The 24,963-nt window shown below is 39.9% G+C and overlaps 1 protein-coding gene across 4 annotated transcripts in view; it reads left to right on the forward strand.

The window, feature by feature from the left end:
• The window catches only part of nbeal2 (neurobeachin-like 2), a 61,043-nt gene that overhangs the window by 21,985 nt on the left and 14,095 nt on the right, over positions 1 to 24,963 (forward strand). For 2 of the 4 annotated variants that reach the window (XM_053233505.1, XM_053233510.1), the window contains exons 9-36: positions 1,186 to 1,292; positions 2,217 to 2,303; positions 3,817 to 3,900; positions 4,375 to 4,473; positions 4,703 to 5,337; positions 5,725 to 5,857; positions 5,952 to 6,071; positions 6,281 to 6,617; positions 7,249 to 7,331; positions 8,108 to 8,200; positions 8,343 to 8,514; positions 8,997 to 9,130; positions 11,214 to 11,373; positions 11,672 to 11,774; positions 11,875 to 12,028; positions 12,676 to 12,822; positions 12,923 to 13,082; positions 13,179 to 13,267; positions 14,499 to 15,194; positions 15,952 to 16,130; positions 17,227 to 17,383; positions 17,762 to 17,905; positions 19,819 to 20,148; positions 21,288 to 21,437; positions 21,586 to 21,743; positions 22,052 to 22,176; positions 23,790 to 23,910; positions 24,092 to 24,252. In XM_053233505.1, coding sequence (XP_053089480.1) covers positions 1,186 to 1,292; positions 2,217 to 2,303; positions 3,817 to 3,900; positions 4,375 to 4,473; positions 4,703 to 5,337; positions 5,725 to 5,857; positions 5,952 to 6,071; positions 6,281 to 6,617; positions 7,249 to 7,331; positions 8,108 to 8,200; positions 8,343 to 8,514; positions 8,997 to 9,130; positions 11,214 to 11,373; positions 11,672 to 11,774; positions 11,875 to 12,028; positions 12,676 to 12,822; positions 12,923 to 13,082; positions 13,179 to 13,267; positions 14,499 to 15,194; positions 15,952 to 16,130; positions 17,227 to 17,383; positions 17,762 to 17,905; positions 19,819 to 20,148; positions 21,288 to 21,437; positions 21,586 to 21,743; positions 22,052 to 22,176; positions 23,790 to 23,910; positions 24,092 to 24,252 — 5,118 coding nt within the window. The remainder of the gene's footprint in view (positions 1 to 1,185; positions 1,293 to 2,216; positions 2,304 to 3,816; positions 3,901 to 4,374; positions 4,474 to 4,702; positions 5,338 to 5,724; positions 5,858 to 5,951; positions 6,072 to 6,280; positions 6,618 to 7,248; positions 7,332 to 8,107; positions 8,201 to 8,342; positions 8,515 to 8,996; positions 9,131 to 11,213; positions 11,374 to 11,671; positions 11,775 to 11,874; positions 12,029 to 12,675; positions 12,823 to 12,922; positions 13,083 to 13,178; positions 13,268 to 14,498; positions 15,195 to 15,951; positions 16,131 to 17,226; positions 17,384 to 17,761; positions 17,906 to 19,818; positions 20,149 to 21,287; positions 21,438 to 21,585; positions 21,744 to 22,051; positions 22,177 to 23,789; positions 23,911 to 24,091; positions 24,253 to 24,963) is intronic. The other 2 variants (XM_053233509.1, XM_053233515.1) reach the window with 2 other exon arrangements.

Here is a 24,963-nt window from a genome sequence, read left to right on the forward strand (position 1 = left end):
CTATTCATGATTCCCTCTATATTAACAGGAGCCCCAGTCCCAGCTGTAGAGATGTTGCCGCATAGCATGGTGCTAGCACCACCATGCTTCACTGTTGGTATGGAGTTCTTTGGGTGATAAGCTTGTGATATGTTTTTGTGCCAAACTTATATTTTACTATAACACATTTTTGCCACATGGTTTGGGGTGATTTAGGATGTTTTATTATTTTTTTTCTGTGAGAAAGGGCTTCCAGCTTGCCACCCTACCCCGTAGCCCAGACATGTGAAGAATACAAGACATTGTTCTCACATGCAGAGAGTAATCAGTACTTGCCAGATATTCCTGCAGCTCCTTTAATGTTGCTGTAGGTCTCTTGGCAGACTCCCTGATAAGTTTCTTTTTGTCAATTTCTCTATTTTGGAGGATGTCCTTTTCTTGGTTCTTCACCATGGTACCCCATTTTCTCCACTTGGTGATGGCCTTCATGGTGTTCCATATTATATGTAATGTTTTGGAAATTTTTTTTGTACCCCTCTTCTGATACTGTCCTGCAGTGAGATTCTGTACATGCTTTGTAATCTTTTTGAGGGCCATGGCTTCAACAGTCAGATGAAACCAAGAAAATGTCAAGAAATTCCTACAGAAACACTGGATCTTTATTTGGGGTTAATCAGAATCACTTAATGACAGCTGTATGATAATTATTTTCGAACATGAGTTTGAATGTCATTGGTTCGTTCTGAACACAGTCACATGCCCATGACAAAATTATTTCTTATTCCTTTTTTTCCTAAAACGTTTCTATTTGTTTTTCACTTTTTTGTTGGTCGTTGTATCACATTAAAGGTAGAAAAAGATCTGACATGATTTATCTTGGTTTTATTTTTTTTTAATAACAAATGCCTGCTATTTTTACAGGAATGTCTAGACTTTTTATATCCACTGTACATGGAAGACCAACATCCACCCAATCAGGATCGTAAGCGTTCTGGAAAGCTTTCTATCCTGCGCTAGCATCTAGCCAAGATTTGTGTTTTGGAGATACGGCTTTGAAACGAACCCTGAAGGGAAGGGCTGTATTTGGTTAAATTTTGAGTTTCAAAACAGAGAGCTTTAGCTAACTTTCGCCAAAATTGTTCACTAGAGCTTCAATCCAAATTCAGTTTAGTGCATGGCTGTAAATAACAGTGTGTTCTCCTGTAGATGCCATCCCAGAGATCCTGCAGTGTCCCGACCGACCCGTGCTGCAGGCCATTTTTCTGAACAATAACTGCTTCGAGCACATACTCCGGCTCATCCAGAACAGCAAGGTCAGTGTACACACTCTCACAGAAGTGTGTTCTCTGTGAGCACAGATTCTCTGCAATGTTCTCGACACACTGTTGTGCTGTAGGCAAAACTCAGAGTTCACATGTTCAAGGCCAGGGCAGAAATGCACGACCCTGAAATAGGATTGAAATTTTTAAATATTAATATGTCTTCACTAAGTTGCCAGTACATTAGGTACATCTACTTGTACCTAGCCATTTGCTAGTCTGTTGGTCTCTCTGTCTGTCTATCTGTCTACCGTTCAGAGCAAAAGTTTGTATGCCACTAGGACAAAATACAGACAAGGAAATTCATTCTATACCAAGAGATTTAGGTTAGGTTTCACAGTAAATCTAAACAGTATCAGTTAAAAAAAAAAGTTTGCACTCCCTTTCTTAAAGTGATATAAATATCCTCCTAATAACCGTTGTGCCCACATTTTGTGTTTATAACTAGCTCCAAGCTCTTTCATATCCTCTCTGCTGCTTTTGGATCATCTCCACCTTTGCACTGAGCTGTATTTAACTGTCAATCTGTGTATCTGTCTGTCTTTACTGGTTAAATTTGACATATACAATATGTACAGATAGATAACATTTCCATGTGTATATAAGGAAGAAAAAACAGCCAGGGAGAAAGGAGTTGAGAGTGAGTAGGTTGTAAGTTCTGTTATGTATTTCAACAGTATGGTTTTGAAAGACGGGTAGCCATGTGGTAATAATGTAAACTCAGGATTAGGAAGAGTCTCTTTTCTTTTCTTTTCTTTTCTTTTCTCTCATTTTCACCTCTCTTCATTTTCTACGGTTCATTTTTTTGCTAAAAAAAAAGTGCCTACTGCTGAACATGTTTCTGACTGTCTGTGTTCATTATGTGTGTTTTTCATGTTTGTGTGTATGTGTGTGTGTTCATGTCTGCACACACTGCAGCTCTATCAAAGCAGCAGGGGTAGAACAGAGTATGAGGCTCAGTGTGACCTCACCATGCGTTTGCTCACAGAAGCTGAAGTGGAGCAGGTACTTTCCCCTGAGGGCCCGTCCACAGGAAGCTCACCCTCCTCATTACACACACACGAACACACGCACACTTACACACACAAACATACAGATTGCTCACATTTTTTTTCTTATCAACAAATATCTGTGTGCATGCAGTCCTGCTGCACACACAGACCTGCAAACATGCACACAGGAAAAAACAAGAAATGGAGCCTTTCTTTTAGCCTTTGTTCAGATATGGAGGGAGAGTTTACTGTTGGCGAGCGTTTGGTGTGCTTGGGTGCATGGGTTTACATTTGGTGTGAACATGTCTGTGTATGTGTTACCTAGAGATCTGTGTATAGTTGTGTCACTGTTCATGTTTTCCTGCAATGGCTCATGGGTTTGTTGCATGTGCTGTCTTATGTAACTTGTCTTACATGGAGAGACGGGATATGTTTTTGGTGATGGCTGATCAGTGTTGGAAAATCTTATCATATGCCTTTCATATTTTGACTCTTTGTATGTGTGTGTGTGTGTGTGTGTGTTTAGCTCTAAATGGAAAACAAAATCTCCATGTTGAAAGGAATATATGATCATTTTGACATTAGGCCTCATTTATCAAACTGGATATGAACACATGTATTCATGAAGAGCACGTATACAAGGACTATGATATTCATGAAAATCCAGTTAGTCCAGAAAATGTTTATATCCCACAAGAACTTTGATTGATCAGCTTCAAATCATAAATCAAGGCATGGCCAGGCAAGACAGGTTTATTTCTATAGTACATTTAATACACAAAGGCAAATCAAAGCGCCTCACATAGCTAAAAGCAAAATAAAAGATAAGGAGGAAATGAAAGATGTAGAAGAGATATGTAAATAAAGTAGAAAACATTCTACATAAAACAGATTTAGATAAATAATTAAAAAGAATTGCAAAGTGTGGGCTGAAGTGTAAAGTTCTAAGTGTCAGGCTCAGGAGACAAGAAGTGTTGAGAAGTGTAAATTATGACAAATTAGACTTAGTACTTTATAGGCATTTACACGTGAATAAGAAGAAAATCAGCATTACCGAGTCCTTTGTAAATCTGGTGGGAATTTTTAGTTCTGTTATCACATTAACACGCAAGTTTACTAAAAGATGAGGCCCACTGTGAAGAAAAGACTTATGCATATAATTATTTAGCCACAGTAACACACATAATGGAAATATCCTGTGTGTGTATATGTACACTGGATTTACAGTTTATTAGATATAGATACACTCAGTGGCCATTTTATCAGTTACTTTGTGTCCAGTTACTAACCGTAGCCCATCTGTTGCCGTGCATCGCACACGTACCAATGTATCTGTCAGTGGAAAGAGTGTATCACAGGACCACCGCTGAGTGGTGACACTGACAGGGTTGTGGCATGGTAATGTGTACAGCGCAGCTATAAGTGTAACAGCCACATCAGAGGTGCTGGGCTACAATCAGAAAGTCATTGTAGCTTGGTAGGTGTATGTCATAAACTGGCAGCTCAGCTCATGTGTGTGTTTGTAGGTCTGGGAAAAAGGTTCTGACTGCATTACCGTACATGCCATTGGAGTCCTTACTGCCATCATGAGCAGCTCGCCATCTGCCAAGGTATGTGTGCTCTTAGTCTTACTCATCCACACACACCACATACACACACACCTCAGCTACTTCATCCCTACATCAAATCCCCCTTTCTTTTCTGCATTTATCATACATGCCGTTGAAGCTCTATAACCCTTCTACTCATTTAGCTCTCTGAGCTTTTTCATCAGTACTTAAGTGCTGATATTTGAGAGGGTTTGAAAGCTTGGTAAACATACAGAGGAGAAGTGGCTATAGCTTATCATATCAACATTGTTTAAACTAATGATATGAAACCACAGTGCCTGAATGGTGCCCTATGAAGGATTTTCTTAATGTTTTAATATTTGGTAATTGCTGTCAGTGGTTTTATGTTTATATGAAGTGAAGTTGACAGTGAAATACATGTCCATGAGTTTGCTGCTTTTGTAAAATCACAATGTTCCTCTATTTTTTGTTTAGGGTATGAGAGTGTATTTTTCTGTTGGCTTTCCTTTGCAGGAGGTGTTTAAGGAGCGCATAGGATACTCTCAGCTCTTTGATGTTTTAAAAAGTCAAGGTCAGCCGACCAAAAGGCTCCTCCAGGAGCTCATGAACATGGTACGTGAACTCGCTCACAGTTCAGATGAAACAGAATGTGACCTTGAAATGAATATGAACTGAACTTATCTCTCCTTTCCTGTTTCCACCTTTACTCTTTCTTCTTTTTCTTTCATTTCTCTCATTCACTCTCTTCTCATGTTGTCCCTTTCTCACTCTCTCTGTCCATGTCTCTTTCACTCTTTCTCCCTTGCCCACTATCCTCTCTTATCTCCCCACCCGTCTGCAGGCAGTAGAAGGAGAGCACTACCAGGCTGTCCCGCTGGGAATCAGTAACGAGCAGCCCCTGCTCCTGCTTCTGCAGTGGCTTCCCGAGCTAGGTTCTCGCTCTCTGCAGCTGCTGGTGTGCGAATGGCTGTTGGCCGTGTGTCGTGGTTCTCTGGCGTGCCGCTCTGTGGCCGTGGAAGCCGGCTTGGTGGACGCTGTGCTGGATGTGCTGAACCAGGGTCCCGAGCGACTTGAGCGCCAGTGTGCAGACTCTCTGTTGGGCCTGGTGCAGGAGCTCGGCTCACTCTCACTGCGCCCTCATCACCTGAAGAGCCTCCTGAGACTGTTTCGTACAAACCCGGGCTCACCACCTCATCCCTACTGCACTCGTACCGTACGGGCACTCGCTGCAATGGCTGCCCACGCCCACACAGGCACCAGTGCTCTGCAGTACTTTGACCTCACCCCGCCCATGGCTGGCATCATGGTCCCCGCTATCCACCGCTGGCCGGGTAACGGCTTTGCCTTTCACGCCTGGTTATGCCTCAACACCAACTTCCCTCCTCCAGTGCAGCAGCACCACTCTGAGTCGCACGTCACCGTCCCTGATAATACACTCCGCATGACCAAGGGCCCTCGCCGCAAACAGCTCTACAGGTGGGTTTGTTTTTGTGTACAGATATATTAATTATTACATTAATATTGATGGTGTTCCATAAAGAAAATACGATGTTGCTCTGAATGCTATCTGTGGGTTTTTAAAACACATTTCTATAACACAGTGCATTATGACATGACAATGTACGTGATTACTAATCTAAATACAAGACTATCTGTATCCTTGTTTAGTACTTGTGGCACTGTATGACTCAGGAAATAATTGCAAACTGTCAGATCACTGATTTATTACTCTTTATTTACTAGTACTATTTTATTTTCTACTATTTATTACTATATACAATATCATGCTATACCAGACTGTCTGGTCTATATATGTAATGGTCCTCATAAAAACGTAAGACAATTTCTAAATGATTCTCCTAGCTTCTTCACGGCAAGTGGGACAGGGTTCGAGGCTTTCTTCACCATGGAGGGAGTGCTGGTGGTGGCTGTGTGCACCAAGAAGGAGTACATGGCTATTTCACTGCCTGAGATGCCCCTCAACGATGGTGCCTGGGTAAGTGAAGTACATGCTATGTACCACACGCACAAATATGCATGCCTAGTGCATGTAAAGCACTTTGTAAATATGCTGTTTCTATTTTCTTCAGCACTCTTTAGCTATAGTCCACATCTCCGGTCGAAGGCCGTTTGGACAAAATCTGGTCACTATCTATGTGGATGGAAGCTCATGTAAGACAGCACAGCTGCGCTTCCCTACTCTCAGTGAGGTAAGGAGGATAAAATAAGATACAAATATAGTGCCAGAATCTGATATTATGGCATCTGTTTTGCTGACACATCATATAATTAAATATTTCTTCCTCTATGCTGTCCAATAATTATGACTTATTATGATTAATGAATTGTCTTAAGCATGATGCAATACATTAATCGTAACTAAGTTTAACTGATCTAAATTTCCGTCTCCATCTTCCAGCCTTTTACGTCCTGCTGTATTGGTTCAGCGGGTCACCGCACCACCACTACCACCACCTCCCCGACTCTGCCTCCCCCGGTACACTCATCTGAGCTGGCGTTCCCTGTGTCCACTGGCCCTCCGGCTCTCACCCGCTCTCAGTCTTTCCCAGCCTCGTTTGCTGCAGGAGGGGGAGGACGCTGGGGTTTGGGCAGAGATGTCCCTGTCTACACCATTCCCGCAGGACTACAGGACACAGAGTGGGGCTCACCGTCATCGCTGGATGGCCTGCTGGCCACCGCCTTCATCTGCCACGAAGCACTGCAGCCAGCACAGATACGCACACTCTATATGGCTGGTGAGAGTTTTGCACACACACACACACACACACACAAATGTCCATAGCTGTGTACAATAGCAATATAATAAACGCGACTTGCAAAGAAATGGTATGACACACCCACATGTGCACACAAATACTCAAACATTCTCACACACAAATAGCATAAGCCAGCCACATAGTAGTGCTGCATGATAATGCCTTAAATAATAATCATAATTCATTTTCTGAGTATTGAGATAATTTTCTCATATATAAAATATTGAAATAATTTTTTTTTATTGCATCATTTTAAATCAACAGCAACCAACTTTTCTAGTCTTCATACATATTACTTGTGCATATATTTTGGTGCTGAATGTAAACAAAATTAGACTGAAAATAAATAAATAATTGTGCTAAAACACGGCATGCTGTTAACTATAAACCATATGAATGTGGAACTCGTGATTTAATGGATCAGAGTCAGTAAACTGATATCTAACCTAAGCTAAATAGCTACATTTATTTCTCTAGTATTTCTGTTGATTGTGTTTATTTAACTGAGGAAGCCAAAACTGTGGTTTTGATTAAAATATGATAAATCATCATAATGTATCGCTTCTATATATGATACTTTAGTGTTCAGCTCTCTGCTTTTCTGATTCAGGTCCCAATAGTGTGTCCCTGTATAAAGCAGATGGAGAACTGTCAGAGCTCTGCAGTAAACTCCTGTTGTACTACACACCTCAGGTACGATCAGTCCCATTTCTTCACTACTGACCATTTTGCTAGCAAAGAGAGATTGTCACGCAGTGTATTCACAGCTAGTGCATGCATACAGTACCTGCTATTAGATTATATATGTACTTATTTATTTATTTATTTATGAAGATCAACAACAGCGTGGTGTGATGCCATTCCCACTGTGAAATGGATTATTTTTCTATAACAGCACATCCCAAAATGTTCCTCTTATATCACAACAGTTTGCCAATAATTATGATTTTTTTATTATTAATTAAAAAAATGACACAATAGTGTATATTGATTTACAGTTACATTTGCTGTTACGGAACATCCACAAGACAAGTTAGATCCTGTTATCACTTGTGTTATAACAGCTACAACATTAATTCCCTCACCAGGCTTGTTTATGTCTCTCTTAAAGTCAATAACAAAAGCACAGCTTGTTATTTTACTGAGAAACAGGAAAGTGCAAAGTCCTCTTTCCTGAAGACTTTCCCATGGTGGAATACTGACTGAATGTTACAAGGCTTTGACACCCAAGACTCCTTCAGTCCTTTCTTAAAGAAACCATATCAATGATTAGATGGGGAATTAGCTGTTACTATAAAAACCAATAAAGTATTAGAATGATCACATTAATTTAAACCTGTGATTTGCCTGTAAGAGCTGCTGTAATAGATAATTAATTATCATCTTGTGACTAATGAAATTTAAAAATTCAGCAGCCCTGTGGTATGAAATGCTTTAAGATTTTCTGTTGTGTGTTTTGTATCTTGCAGGCCTTTAAAAACCAGATCTGTCTGGATCTATCCCCCAACCATATGTATGACGGCAGACTAACCGGACACAGGGTTGTCAACTGGGACGTAAAGGTCCAAACGCTTTACTGTTTACATGGCAACATGCAGGGGGCTGGGTAGTAATTCGTCAGCATTAAGCAAAACACAGAACATGAGGGAGTGTATCCTGTATTCTTGCATTTATTTAACCCTGCCCCTGGTTGTTTTTGTGTAGGACGTGCTGAACTGTGTGGGTGGAATGGGGGCTCTGCTGCCCCTGCTAGAGCAGGTGTGTGTGCTGGAGCAAGGTGAGACTGCTGGGCAGGAGACCTCTGACCTGCTGGGACCAGATCTGACCTCCTCCAGGGGTCCTGCAGGCATGCTGCTCCCCCTGGGAAAATCCTGTGGTTAGTAATAGTGCAGACTCTAAGTGGATCTGTATCAACTTTTCATGCCTATTCTTGTCCTCAGAAAAATGTAGGGAGAATAAGGAATATGTAATGCTCAGGAATACTCATATACATAACATGTTTAGTTAGTGTAAAGGGTTCAGCTTTTCCATGGGTGCATTTGGCTAAGTTATGCAGTCAGCAGCTCTACAAATCCTTATAAATCATTAAATGGACACACTGAAGAATCACTAAACAGTGTGCAAATCTGTAATAGTTAATCTACACGGTGAGCCACAAGGTCATGATTTTAACATGTAACTCATGTCAAATGGACCATCCCTGCACATACAGTAGCACTTTATAAATGCATGATATTTATGCCTGAGGTATTTTTAGTAAACTATAAATGGAAACCACACATTATAAACTGATATGATATACGATTCCTGCGCTTTTCTAACCATGGATTTTTTTCTCTCTCTCCTTCACTCCATCAGAGGGCCGTTTAGAAAGGAACAGTGTGGCCGCATTCCTCCTTATGGTTAGGAACATGCTGCGCAATCACCCGGTCAATCAAGAGAGTCTCCTCCAGTGCCATGGACCGCCCATCATTGGAGCCATGCTCAGCAAGGTAGCACCCACTGGCAGTATGGCTAAAAATACTCTATTCACTGCACATAAAGGCATTTTCTCAGTGTACAACATGTTCAATTAGTTATACCACAGCACTGTTGAATTCCTGATTCTGATCCTGAATAGAAAATTAATTAATTAATTTTCTCTAGCAGCATGGCTCTGACAAGGCTCATTCTAATACGTTATCATTTTTATAGTAGCAACTCATTTACAGGGACTTGTATAGCAGACGCCATACATATTCTTTTAACCTATTCATAAATGGACTACTACCATGCTGATTTTTTTTAACAAAGATGCCAAATCATTGATATGGTGAAGCTTTGTGTCAGAAGGCATTTATTTAACATTTATAGAAGGATTCTTGGGTGTCTTTGTAACAGTCAGTTATATGAAATTCTTCTAGAAAGAGGACAGCACTCTTCTTGTTAACATGGCAAGCTGTATTTTTTTGTCAAGCTGTGTTTTTCTTTTTTTTTTGTGATTATATTCTACCAACATTTTCAACATACTGTAGTTCAAAGTAAAAAAAAAAAAAGGCATAGGAAAATGTATATTATAATATAATATAAAACCACTACTTCTTCCCTCTGAAGAAGTAGTCCCATGTCTGAAAGTACAAATTATACAGAATTAGAACTTTACAAATACTTTACTGAAGAATTCTTGAAAGTGTTCTTCAGAAATATGTTTTATATAAACATATATGATCTTAGACATCTGATATAATTGAGACTAAAAGCAGGTTTTCTCTTCTTTTCTCAGTAAAGGAAAACGTGTTGAATCTCTTGTCAATGGTAATAACAGATGTGTAGTAGATGCAGTATACATGGAGTTTCAGTTGAAAAACCTTTAAGTTTAAGAATTTCTTTATCAGTTTAAGTTTAAGAATTCCTTTCCTAGACCATGCTTTTATACATTCACATAAAATGCAAGGAGAGTGTACAAAGTGCCTTGACCGTTACACCTGACACCCGAGACTGTTTCCGTAAATGTTACAGCAATAAAAACTTCACCACATGAACTAGTATGCATCTTTCCTTGTTAAACATGTTTTTTTAAATCTGTTTATTATTAGCCTTACATTATGTGGAGTGTACCATACATCCTGGTGAATGAATGCATTAATATAAACCTATAATTTATATTACAGCTGGAAATACTGTCCAAGCCATGCAGTTATATAAAATTAATCCACACTTTCTGACCAATCAGATTCAAGAATTCAACCTTGCTGTGGTATAAACTGTAATAATATGTTTGGGGTTCTTCTGGCGATAAATTTGACATGCTCAGAAAAGTCTTAACGTGACATACACTCCCAGACAAAAGTGTTTGAACATGTTTTATTATTAAAGTTTAATCACTATTATTGCCACAGACCTAACAAAATGATACAGAACAGCAGTTAAATAAGGAAACTTAATTCTCTGTAACTCTCTGAAACTTATTAACTGCTTGCTCTCAGATCCTGATACTTTATTAAAGACAGGTGGACTTGGAGGATAATCCCAATAAGCACATAGATAAAAGACTTGACAATGTTATTATTAACTGTAAAATATTATATATATTAAAGTATCTCTAAATTGCTCTAAATAATGTCATTTCAAATGTCAAATGTCAACATTTCAAATGTCAAATGTGCAAACATTTCTTTGCTAAACAGTTTAATAATAAACTTTCATAATTCACTTATACCTAATCATTGGTTAGATTTTCAAATTTAAAGTATTAAAAATGAGATCATTTAAACAAAAATGCTAAATGTACAGTGTTTTAACAAACATTTGACAGTGCATTTATTAATGATTAATAATGATTAATGTCATGCTGCCCAGACCCACAAACGCACCTCTACCAGTATATGTATGCATGTCCGGTGACAGACAGACATTGTGGATCAGATGGGGTTGAGAAGAGGTCTGTGGCTTTAATACGACTCACATTCATTGATGTCTAAAACGTTTGCTTCTGCCATCACGTAACCATGCCACAACAAACAGGTTTCATTTTCTGCCAGACACGCATTACCATAGCTTTGTTTCTGTCTCACTCTCACTTTCTCTCTGTGTCAGGTGCCCAGCACTATGATGGATATGAGTGTGTTGATGGCATGCCAGCTGCTGCTGGAGCAGGTCTCCAGTGATGGCAACAGCACTCTGCTGTCTCTGCTCTACCAGCACCTCCTGTTTGATTTCCGCATCTGGAGCCACTGTCACTTTGCCGTCTGCCTCGGTAAATGCTGCCAGTCCAGCCTATTCCACTAATGACTCTGTTTTGGGAACAATTTACCAGTACACAATACCCAGAAAAGCTCCGAAAATAGTCATATTAATTTTCTTGTATAGTTGGACTCTCTGAAATACTCTGCTGTAGAAATATGTAACCTTAAACACTGTTTTAGGTTTTGACCAGCACGTAAAACCTCAAAAGCTGATTAATTAAAGTATTAAGCAGAAGGCCATGAGCCTTAAAGTGTATGTGTGTGTGTGTGTGTGTGTGTGTGTGTGTGTGTGTGTGTGTGTGTGTGTAGGTCACGTGCAGTATCTGTCCTCTGTCTTGAAGGAGGGCAAGCAGAGAACACGCAGAAAGTATGGGGTTCAGTACATCCTGGACTCCATTCGCTCACACTACAGGTAATAACTGCAAACACAAGACAGCACTGTTACAAAAGATAGACTGTAAAAGAGGACTTGAAATATGTTCTTTTGTGTGTGTGTGTGTGTGTGTGTGTAGTGTGGAGAAGGATGGCAGTGCTCTGTCAGATGAGAGGAAGACAGTGCAGACATCGCTCTTTGATCTACTGAAAGATTTCCTGTTGAAGTCTCCCACGACGAGGGAGCTGCACAGTATTCTAGCTTACACTGCAGTAGTACAGGACCAGCAGCAGGTTACACGCTGTCTCTGTCTCTTCCTCAGCTCTTCTCTCTCTCTCTGCTTTCCTCTAAAGTCTCTCAAGTCACAGTATTTACACTTCCTTAAATGAGAAGGACTGCAACTGTCCTTGATTCTATTCTATTCTATTCTGTTCTATTCTATTCTATTCTATTCCTACTCATTTCTGTTTTATTCTATTCTATTCTATTCTATTCTATTCTCTTCTATTCTATTTTATTTTGTTCCTTTCAGTTCTATCTACTGTTTTTTTGTTATTCTATTCTGTTCTGTTCTATTTTGTCCTACTGCAACATTTATCTCAAGTATAGGGAAATGGATTATTTTGTTTGATCTTATCCATGACACTCAGGCCTTAAAATTAAATTTCTTTGATATTGGAATAGATTAAAATATATTTTATATTATGTGACTATTACTGTAATATTTATATATTCTTAACCACTGTCTTCTTGGAGGCTGCACGAAGCAGATGCATAAACAGAGTTTATTTCTTTATGACACATCTCTCTCTCCTGTCTCTCTCTTTCTCTCACATTCTTAACCACTTCCCTTTTTGTTAGCCACAAGACATACTATTTGTTTAATTATAATAGCTCTCTCTCTCTCTCTCTCTCTCTCTCTCTCTCTGCCTGTCTGCAGGCGATCATGCTGTTGGATGTTTTGTACACTGTGCTGAGGAGCAGTCCTCAGGCTCTGTCTGTGCTACTGGATTGGGGGGTGGAGCAGCTCTACTGTCTGCTGCTGAAGCCCAGCTTTAGTGATGACGCACGTGAAAGAGTGTTCAGGGTGAGCACATCAAGCCCCTTGCCACTGCTTCCTTCTGTGTTTGTATATCCAGCCTCTGTATATCCAAAACTAGATACTAATTCTCCATGCTGCTCTGCAGATCATGTACAAAGTGCTGAAGAGCGAGCGAGTACCAGAGCGCAACAAACAGCGGGTTAAGCTGCGAGAGCCCACCTACCTTGGCCTGGTCTGCTTTCTGGAGGAGGTCCCAGTCACAATGACGATCATCCGCTGCCTGTACGAGCAGGTGCTGGCTACAGGTAAACAACTGATGAGCAGTGGGACTCCAGACAGTATGACATGATAAAGAACTTCTGGTTCTCATGTAGGTCTGTGTGTGTTTGTGTGTGCTGCAGATCCCTCGCCCAGCTTCAGAGATCTTTTGGCAGTTGTGTACCTGTCCCATCGGGCTGATCTCACTGTCCGACTGGATATATGTCGCAAGGTAAGTGGCTACCAGGAAGGAATAAAAGAGACATGAAATTGTCAGGGATTTCAGTCCAAAGGACAAACAGGAATCTTGCTAGGGTTATGGATTGCTTTTGATGCCATGTGGCAGGAAATTACAAAATCCATAATTATTGATGTAATATATCATGCCCTTTTTTTGTCAGTACTGAGAAGGTCATTGTATAATTCAGCTACACTAAATTAGTGTCTCAAAAATTGGTTATTTTATCTGAACATTTTTAAAGGAATACCGCATCATGTTGTCAACCTCATCTCCCTTATCTGTAGTGTATGGGTAATTACCATGGATTAGTATTGTGGCATGTTTTTCTGTCCTGAAAAAAAGAATGAAAATACTGTTTAGTCAAAACAGTCATCTATCAAGTGGAAACTGAACATAGAGGTGTCACCTCTCAGCATGCGGTGCGGCTCTGAGAGCTACGAGTACTCAATTCATGTTTTGTTTTGAGATCATGACATTTGCTTTTGTTTCAGTTCTAGTCCTCTCTCCTCCCTGTCCGGTTATTGGTGTGTTTCCCAATTGTGTCCTGGTATTCACTGTCAAGCTTGTAATTCGTTTGGCTGTTTAAACCTAGATGTGTGTATCTTTTGTGTGAAGTATTATTGTGCATATTGTATGGTTAAGCCCGAGCCTTGTTTTTGAAGTTCCGTGTTCCTTGTTTCCTGGTATTGACCCTTGCTCATGTATTTTTTGACTAGGGATTATCTGTGTTTAAGGTTCTCTGCTTGTTCTCTGAACCCCCACCTAGAATGTTGAGAGTGATTACTGGATTTGCCCTATTAAACATCACACACTTGCCTCCTGTGTCTAACTCCCACATGTTACAGGAGGCACTTCTATGTTTACTTTGAGCTACATTGACTACGTTGCTTATACATAACCACAAACTCAGACAAAGCAGTTCCATCTTTAAAATTATGAATTATACAGAATCAAGATAACTATTACTCCCCAACAAGTGCCCACGTGCCTAAGTTTCAAGTAAACATGTTTCCAGTCTTTTCCCAGTACAGAGAAATTGAGCAAAGCATCAGAATTCATGTCCATGGTAATCATAAATACAAATGCATTAAATAGAGATTTGGTTATAAAGTGCTGGAGTATTCCTTTAAAAATAATGATGTGTGTATGTAGTGTAGGCTTAGATATATTGGTGATGAGAGTATGACCTGATGTTTCTCTGGCCATCTGATTCCACCTACAGCTTTTCTACCTGATCTACTCCAATGAGGACTACATTAAGCAGCTTGCCCGGCAGCCTGGCTGGCAGGACATTCTCACTAAACTCTACGTCAAGGAGTCCTATGAGTCTCGCACTGCCAGCATATCCAGCCCTCACCCCTCACTGGAGCCTATTCCCTCCAGGCCCCTGCTCCGAAGGGATGACAGCATGGTGGACGGCCCTCGCTCTGACCTCTTCATCCCCTACAGCTCCCACCGTGAGGAAGCAGAGGAGGACGAGGATGATGAAGAGGAAGAAGCATCTCAGGATATTACAGAGAGTTTTATGGAATTGTCTCAGTCTCCATCTGCAGGAGGTCAGCTGAAGAGCTTCAGTGACTCAATGAACTTCAAGTCTTTCGACTCGGTGGAACAGGGCAGCCGCTCGTCATCCCTGTCCAACACAGTTGACGTGCCATCCACGTCACAGCTGTTAGAAGAAGAGGATGAGGGTCTCTATCAGCCGATCTCACCCTTCGGTACATCGCCGCTGGAGCTGGATCTGGGAGGGCAGAGAGGATCGCAGACTCCAGACACACCGTCTCCTCTAGAACATAACAAGCCTTTTCTTGGCCTCAGAGCGCGCAAGAGTTCCAGCTTGTCAAATGTTCTGGATGACACCAGCTACTGTACTGAGCCTCCAACTGCCGACACCATCTCCAACAACTCCAACCCACAGGTACTGCCACCTACAGCAAAACTCCTGTGACTGACATCTTATAATATAGATTGGGTGTTTGGGTTACAGCATTGTTGGGTTGAATCTGTTGTTTTCTCAGGGGTGGACAAATCAGTCTCCCAGGCACACAGAACAAGCAGATTCTGTTAGCTTTTTAATCCTAGTTGCATGGCAGATAAATGGGTTCAACAACCAGAGAAAGAAAAAAAGACTCCTTCATGACTTTTGGAAACCAGAGATTTCCATTCGGTTTGTAGATGTGTTTAAACATAACGCACTTCACAGAGGTGCGACACACCACAGTGCTGTAACTATACATGCTTTCGAATCCCACCACCTGCCGCGCTACACACATCACTTGAGCCAATTTGGCTAATGGCAGAATGATTTTAAGCCATAATATATATGTCTCCTGTTATCACAATAGATCTCGTGGTCCACAGAAAGTTCATATTATTGGTCCATGCTAGTCAGACTCAGAATAATATCTCATAGCTGAAACGCTTGTCATGCACACAACCATCATGTGCTATATTAGAAACTTTATTAGAAGTAATTAATGACCATAAATTTGATTGTTTTCCTTAGTCACTTAATTAGCAAATTCGCACGGCATACGTTATTATGTTACATTAGCTACCACTTTTTAGCCTAATCAGTTTCCAGACAACAGAAACATGGGACTGGGCAAACAGAGTGGAGCTTTTACTTGCCCTTAAACACTCAACACTTCTTTTCTTTTTCTGTTTATCTTTAGCAGGCCCCAGAGGAGGAGTTGTGCAACTTGCTGACTAACATTGTGTTCCGAGTGCTGTGGACTGGCACAGAAGGCACGGAGGATGCAATGTGGAGAGAGCGAGGGCAGGTTTTCTCTGCCCTCACCAAACTGGGCTCTTCCTGGCAGCTTGTGCGCCCCCCGGATGATATCAAGCGCAAGTGAGAAACGCATTCATTTCACCCCTGAAGAACTACTAGCATACCATTGGGGTGTGCCTAGTGTGCAATGCCTGAAATCCTCTGTAAAGATCTGAAATACCAGTCACAGGGTAGCTCAAGCCTCTGACTGATAAGAAACATCTGTTGCTTGATCTCTGCAACTAGTCAAACACATCATTTGTTACAGCTGGAAGGTTGGATAAAGCAGTAAAGCCTCAAGATCATACATAATGAATCTCCATGCTTCGTCCTGTTAGAGCTGTCATGACATACTGTTTGTTGACTATAAATAATATTTATCTGCATGTTTAAAATTCCTCGTTCTATTTTTAGGCAGCTAACTGAAACCTGTCAACAATGAGTGTGTGTGTGTGTGTGTGTGTGTGTGTACAGTACATACACCGTACATATACACAATCATTGGTTTAAAACATGTCTCCTAAACTATTTGGCCAAATAATCTTGATGCTTGATTTAGAAAAAGACTGAATAAATGCATGTCATTTTTGGCTTCCTTCATTTTCACTGGTAATGTGCACAGTAATGCGCTTTCTTACTAATACTTTAACTAATATTTTCTTACTAATACTTCTTTCTAGTACTTTTTAATTTGTTTATAGTTATGTTTATAATGTTACGTTAGTTCCTGTGATCACTTACATTGTAGCAGCTATAAAACAGTCATTCTCACACTCCCTCTCCTTCCTGTGAAGTTAATAAGACAAAAATGCAGCTCATCATGTTGCTGAGAAACCACAAAGTGCAAATTCTTCTGTCTAGAAGACGTTCCCTTGTCATAAAACTTGAATCTGTTTAAATCTGTTTATGTGGCGCATCTGCCATAGAAGTCTGTGTGTAAGACGTTACTATAGAAACAATGCCGTATTAGAACAAGCACATTAATATAAACCTTACAGCCAGAACTATTGTCAGACCTGCTGCTTATTTATTGTTTGTTTATTATTGACCTCAGAATCGAGCATTCAACAGTGCTGTGGTATAAAGACATTACAAACATTATGTTCTTGTTTTAATGGATATTGATTCATTTATATTTTCTCATGTTCTGTATATTGACTCTGTGTTTGTGTTTCAGTCTTTTGGAGATGATGCTGGAGTCGTCTCTTTCAGACCTGCGGGACTCTCAGGGCGTCTCTTTGCCTCACATTCCCTCATTGCTTCGCCTCCTCAGACTGCTACAGGATTTCCTGTTCGCAGAGGGCACTGACAATCAAACACTGTGGAGCGAAAAGGTACAGGATACGAGTATAAGCGTTCCACTATTTTCCGTCTGTCATACTTACACATAAAAAGGAATTTTCATATAAATGATAGAAATTGAACATTTGTGCATCTATTAGAAAGTGAGCTAACTGTTTTAATGCAGTATATTCATAGCTGCATACTGTTATTATTCACTTAGACATACACACACACACACACACACACTCTGCTTTGTAGAAAGTGTATACTATGGATGTCATGGTGTAGTCATTCTGTAAAGAGAAAAGCTGTAACTTCCTGTTATTGAACACTGTAGTGCACATTTCGCTGGCCATGAACTGTTAATGAGTAGTGTGTCTCCTCTGGTCTGCATGTGTGCTCATTGTGGTGTGTGTGTGTTTTTTCAGATCTTTGAAGGAGTGGTGAATCTGCTCGACAGGCTGCAGGCGTGGCACACCACTTCTGCAACAGCCGGAGCTACAGAGCTCAAACGGATGGCTCAGATTGGCTTGTGGATTATTACTGGATACGTACAGCAGCAGAACTCGCAGGTACACAATAACACACACTCATGCATTCAAGTCCTGAATCACTGTGAACTTTCTCAAGCAGCCTGAAGTAGCTGCTTGCATTTGACCTTTGGAAAGAAGATTTTTTTCAGGATGAATGGAGAGCCATTAGCGAAACTAAAAGCAGCGCATGTCAAACAAATGTTAATGTCAGCGTTCTGCCGCTCTGCTTTATTACAGAGCTGTCAGCCTTCTTTCTGCAGCTGGAGATAAAAGGAACATGCAAATACACACATGCATGCACACAATTTATGATGTTTTTAATACCTACCATCTTTACCAGCCCTTCATTCTCATGGTATAGTTTAAGTCATTTCAGAGAACTAAATACGTTCCCAATTTAATAAGTACAGAATGACTTTATGTCAAGATTTGACATTTAAGCAGTCTTCCAGTTGATTTCTATTAATGAAAATAGCTTAGCTTCTTCCAGTAATGGATGGCCATATTTGGGTTTATATGGTACACCCATTATTTCTCATTATTTCACTGACCTACTGTGTTCTAGCTCCAAAACTATCCTGAGAAATTAGTTAATTGAATCTGTTCTTTTTCTTTAATACTAATGTGGTATATTTAAGACCAGTCCGTTTTTCTTATAGCCATATTTTGCACCTCTTTAATGGTCTTCTAACCCACCACCTAAGCAGGCTCAGTAAATTTTAAGCACCTAAAACCAAGGGGGTGGTCACTTGTGCCTAACTGCCTATGCCTTTAGGAAAATCTAATGGGGAAAAATGCTGGATGGACATGATTGTAATGAGCCACTCATTGCTATTTATCAGTGCTAATGCTAATTACTGATTTTGTGAGCGCTATTTAACGTTGCTGAAAAGCTAGTGCTGTTACCAAAAAGAGAGTTTTCAAACGAATATTAATTTACATCCAGTAGCTGATGAATGTATTAAATAACAAGTCACATCATTATGAAGTTAATTTAAGAAATTAAAAGGTTTGGCACCCCAAACTAAAAGGCGTCCTTGGACAGCCTTCCCTTTCTCACCTCTGGTTCTAGCTCTGCGGTCACTACTGCAACTAGTTTATAATGACACACAGCTACCAAAATGCCTGGAATGCACTTTAATGAAGTGTTTCCACAGGTACTCAATGTGGTAGACACTATTTCAATTCCACAGCCGAACAGAAAGCACATTAGGTTTAATAACAAATGTTGTTAATTAGGAAATGTGCCTGGGTTTGTTTACATACACGTTCTTTGTAGAGAGGCGTCCAAGAGGCGTCCAAATTGGCTGAAAATTCATAGATTGGAAGAATCTATCTGGAAGAAGCTTACTATAAACCATCTCTGGGACTCAGGAAACATACACTATATGGCCAAAAATTTGTGGAGACCTGACCAGCACCCATATGTGTTTGTTGAACATCCCATTCCAGAATTATTCCCTCTTTGCTGTTATATCAACCTCCACTCTTCTGGGAAGGCTTTATACTAGATTTTGGCTGTGGATTTGCTCATTCAGCCACAAGAGCATTAGTGAGTTCAGGTACTGATGTCGTGCAAGGAGGGCTGGAATTCCAGTTCATCCCAAAGGTGTTCAGTGGGGTTGAGGTCAGGGTTCTGTGCAGGCCAATCGAGTTCTTCCACGTCTTCATGGAGTTTAGTTTGTGCACTGGGGCATTGTCATGCTGGAACATGTTTGAGCTACTTAGCTCCAGTGAAGAGAAATTGGAATGCTATTATATGCCATAATGTTGGAAGTGCACAAAAAGCAACAATTTGGGGAAGAATCACATATGGGTATGGTGTTCAGGTGTCCATAATCCTTTGGACATATAGTGTATCTTAGGTGAGAGCAATGCTTTATGTGACTGTATATGTTTATGATCACGTAATCTGAATGTTTATTCTGCATCTGCACTGTTTGTGTGGACAGGTTTGTGAGATGGCGTGTGTGAAGCTGCACAGTTTGCTGCAGACTGTGTTGTGTCTCTCATGGGAGGAGGTGTGTTTCTTGTTGGGCCGTCTGGGAGCCACTCTGTGGCCTGCAGAAGGCATGTCTATGACGGTTGGTACAGCGGGCATAGAGGCGGTGTTGAGGCCCCTGGTGCCGGTGGTACGCACACTCCTGGACCAGCATGCCGACCCTACCAAGCTGCAGCAGCTTCTGCCCAGCCTGCCCCCCACCAACGGCAGCGCCACCTTTGCCCAGGACCTGCTGTCCTACTGCAAAACAGCTGAGTGGCAGCTCTTCTACTGCAGCCATGTGAGTACATGCACATACACAGACTGAAACGTCTCCTTACAGAAAACCTCACCATATGAACTGGTAGAAATGTTTCTTTGTTAAATAACTGGACATTTTGTAATTCGTTTCTTATTAGCCTTAGATTGTGTAGATCATCCACCACATACTTGTAAATAAGCTGCTAGTATAGAAATGATAACATCTTAAAACGTGTGATTTGAATTACAGTTGACAAAAATAATCAACGCCTTCTGATTATTCAGATTCGGGAGTTCAACAACGCTATGGTATAATTAGGTATATATTATTAGGATTGCACTACAATTCTACATTTTTAAAAGCAAAATGTAAAAAATACATTAGGGATCAAAGAGCTGTACACTAATGCTGTGTGTATTTAGTCAGTTTATTTTGTTCCTTTTAATAAACATATCAAAGTCTTTTTAAAAAAATTATTATTATTAAGTTTATTTTTACAGTTAGCATCAATACTAAATTGTCTTCAGTTCACGCATAGCAAGTTAATCTTTACTCATTTTCACAGTTTTCAATGTAATGATGACCTCTGCCTGATTTAATTGGGCAAATAATTCACACGGTGGGCATGGGTTTGTTTTAAGAGGAGGATAATGATCCTGTATGGGCATGGATACTGTAGGAACGGAGTCCATATTTAGACCAGCTCAAGATTAAAGCAGTCTGCATTGCCAAAGCAAGGCAGAAAAGAAGGTGTGATTTATTTGCAGCATCTCCCAGATGGAAAATAAATCTTGGATTTAGATTAAACAGATGTCTAGCTCACTGGCTCTGGAGAGGCTTTATGGAGCAGAATATGACAACACAGTCATTAATCCGCTCTGCTTGTATATACAAATCACACACTATATTAGCATTCCATGCCTGAATTTGCGTGTGTGTGCATGCGTGTGTGTGTATATGTGTGTATATATGTGTGTGTGTGTGTGTGTGTGTGTGTGGTATGTTGCTTGGTGTAGCTAATGTTCAAATATATTGTATCTGTGCAGGTTCTGTTTGATTCTTCGTATTTGTGTGTGTACACAGTGTATGGCCATATTGCCAGATGTGTTCTATGCCTGAAGGAGGATTTAAATGACCTGTGAGCTAATCTCTGTTGGTTATTTTCTTTCCATTTCTAGGTGAGACCCACCATGCAGCAGTACGAGCTGGACACTTTTGGGAAAAGTCATGACTTACTGTCCAACTTTTGGAACTCGTGTTTCGATGACCTGATGAGCATGGCCGAAAAGAAGGCCAAGGACAAAGCAGATTTCAAAGCCAAGTTTCAGGTCTCTATCCAGTCATCTCCTGGCAGCAGGAAAATGACACCCAAAATGATGTTGCTGTGCTTTGTGTTAATGAAGAAATAGACTGGTGTACCATTCTGTTTTAACTCCTTCTCATTCATGGTAATTTTGTGTGTGTGTGTGTGTTCAGGAGTTGATTGTAGACCCGTACCTGAAGCGTGTACGCATTGAGAACAGTCGCTATTTGAGTGCACAGAAGCTAAATAACAGCCAGCAGGGGGTGGTGTGGAAGCACTGGAAATCCCTGCGCAGACTGCTCACCAGTGAGAGAGGAGCCTGGGCAAACAGGTGTGTGTGTGTATACATCCAGGGTCCTGCAGGAACTTATTTAACATCAATTCTCACTGTGCCTGCAGTCCTTATTGATTCATAGGATCATAGAAAGCTGATTTTGAATCAGTGCTTCAGTAATGCCTAGTGACAGTAGAGTAAAGTAATGACATATTATTATTATCATTATTATTATTATTATTATTATTATTATAAATCATCCATTGCTTTGTATTCTAGAGTGTAGATGTTAGTCGTACAAAATGCCTGGGATTCATCCCATTAAAAGGGCAGGTTTGATTAATTTTGGTGTGTTTGTGTTTTAGGGATCAGCCAGAAGTGAAATGGAAGCTGTCTAATGCAGAGACTTATTCCAAGATGCGTTTGAAACTCGTGCCCAACTACAACTTCGACTCCCACAGCGAGGCCAGTGCACTTCGGGATAACATGGGTGTGTCTCTCAGTGGAAATGGAGCATGTATTTAATACACTATATACATTCATTTATGCACTAGCACGAATCATAAGCTTACATGTTTATCTTGTTTAATGGAGACTACCTGACTTTTAAAGGGCATTTCATCAGCTAAAAAGGACTAATACAAATTTACTAATACAAAGACACTTTTCTTAGTAATGATGTAGATCACTTGTTGTAGGGTTTTATATTACACTGTATATTCAGTACACTTAAATATAGCTAAATACTTAGCAGCTTGATGTGTACTGGAAAAGTGTGCCTCAAAATTATAAGAAGTGGCTTCTGCAAGTGTGTTTTGTTTTTTTGTTTTTTTTGTTTTTTTACAGGTGCTCGCACAAAATTAGGTTTGTCACTTGGAGTTAATAGGAACTGTGATATATTAATAAAAGAGTGAAAATGAATTTCTCATAATAGCACACTTGGCAACTATGGACCAGATATATAACCAGATATATAAATGAAATGATGACAAATTCATAACCACTCGTATTTCTAAAGGTTATATAAATGTTATATTGGAATGAGACAATGCAAATATGCATATGGTGAAGAAAACTGCTCTTTAACACTTTAAACTTACAACTAATTTTATTCAGTTATTCATCTTATTCATCTTATTAAAGCATACTATTCAATAACTACTATGAATTATTCAGTACTACAGTGAAACTGATAGAAAGGCTGTGTAGTTATGGGAGTGAGGAATGTAAGTTTACTCCATGGGAGTTTAAGTGGTTAATGAAAAGACGAGAGCATGCGTTTAGGCTGATCTTATTAAAGACTACCACACTAAACTTTCACCACACTAACTCATTCCATACTGCACTGTTTGCAATAACATTCACATTACAATAATAATCACTTGAGGGCTTTTTTCCCCAAAGAGTATGTATGTATTACAATTCAGTATATACACTCACTTTATTAGGATTATTCATCCAATTATCCAATCAGCCAATTATGTGGCAGCAGCGCGAGCTGCATAACATCATGCAGCTACAGGTCAAGAGCTTCAGTAGATGTTCACATTAAACATGTGCACCAAGTGTTTTCCGCACCATTCTGTGAAAACTCTACAGACTGTTGTAGATGAAAATGTCAGATGTTCTGTTTCTGAACTACTCAAACCAGACAGCTATGCCATGTGTCACATTTTCTCCTCATTCTGATATTTAATGTGAACATTAACTGAAGCTCTAGTTCTGCATCTGTATGATTTTATGCACTGCACTTTTGCCACATGATTGACTAGTTGGATAATTGCATGAATGAGCAGGTATCCTAATAAAGTGTTTGATGAATATATTTCTAATACTGATTAAATCTGCCTATGCTCGCATGACTTTGCGTAATAGGTATGTATTAAGTAGCTACTTACAGATGATGCGCAAAGCTTATGGGATTTCCTCCAATTCCAATTATGCCAATGGTAGTAGCTTAATAAATGTTTTTATTTCGTTTCAGACTTAAACTCTGATGTTGACCTGATGTTGAACAGTTGTGATGTTTTGTGTTATTTGTGTGGTAATATCACCTTTGTGTGCATGGCATTAGTATTTAAATCCATTCTCTTTGCCTTGTAGGAGCTGAGAGCCCTCGCAGTTCCACCGAGCCCCTCCCGTTGGCTGTAGCTAAGGAAGCTAAAGTGAGTGACATGGAGGACGATCAACTGGAGGAAGAATACCTTCTCTTCATCGACAGCCAGTAAGCAGCCCCACCCACACACAATATATGCAAAGTATAAATTGGTAAGCTTAAAAGTACAAGTGCAGAATAATGCACATAAAGCCCTGGCATGTGCTGAGTGTAAAAGAGTTAAACAGCAACTGTGCATGTGAGTGTCAGAGATGACTGAAGTGCCAATGTGTGTGTCTGTGTGCGTCAGGGCGGAGGAGGTGGAGGAGGAGAGCCAAAAGGAGAAGCTGGTACTCTCTGAGGACTGTGAGCTCATCACTATAGTGGCTGTGGTAACGGGTCGCCTGGAGGTTACTACACACCACATCTACTTCTATGATGCCAGCAGTGAGAAGGAGGAGACAGAGGAAGGTACGGACAAGACTGTAGTCTTGCATATATTTATTTAAATTTATGCATATATGTATTTTAAAGAAAACAGAGCTCTTTTACTTGAACCACTATTCTTCTGCAGAGCAATCATGCCATACATTTAGCTGTATATACCAGGCTAGTAATCTAGTAGCATTGTCTTATAGTTAGATAGGTTGTAAAGCACAAATTAATTTATTATTACTGTATGTAAGTCTGTTTCATAAGTATCTGTACTTCAGTTGAGTTTTTCTTTCAACGAATGCTTTTATCTCAACGTTCTACTCACTACATTTCTCTATAAAAAAGTTTTGATGTGACTTTTTAGCATCAGACAGCTTCAAGGATCTAAATTCCTAACTAATCTAAACTTTACCAGATGCTTATCACTGTAATTTATCCGCTGCTACGTACACTCTGTATTATCAAGGCAGTTTGTTTTGTGAAAGCTAGCTATTAGCATACAGCTAGTTTGTGTTGTCAGAGTTATTATCATGCTTGCTAATGTTTAAGAGATTAGGTGCTCTTAGATGGGTTTGTATCTGATTTATTTTAATTGAGTTGTTGATGTATATGCTTATTTTTTAGGATTTGTTTTTATACATGATTGTGATTTTTATGTACAGCGCCATGAGAAGCTACTTTTAAAGGTGCTGTATAAAATAAATTATTATTATTATTACTTTTACTTACATACTTAAAGTAACTTTA

This window comes from Pangasianodon hypophthalmus, chromosome 1, assembly GCF_027358585.1.
Source record: "Pangasianodon hypophthalmus isolate fPanHyp1 chromosome 1, fPanHyp1.pri, whole genome shotgun sequence".
Taxonomy (NCBI): domain Eukaryota; kingdom Metazoa; phylum Chordata; class Actinopteri; order Siluriformes; family Pangasiidae; genus Pangasianodon; species Pangasianodon hypophthalmus.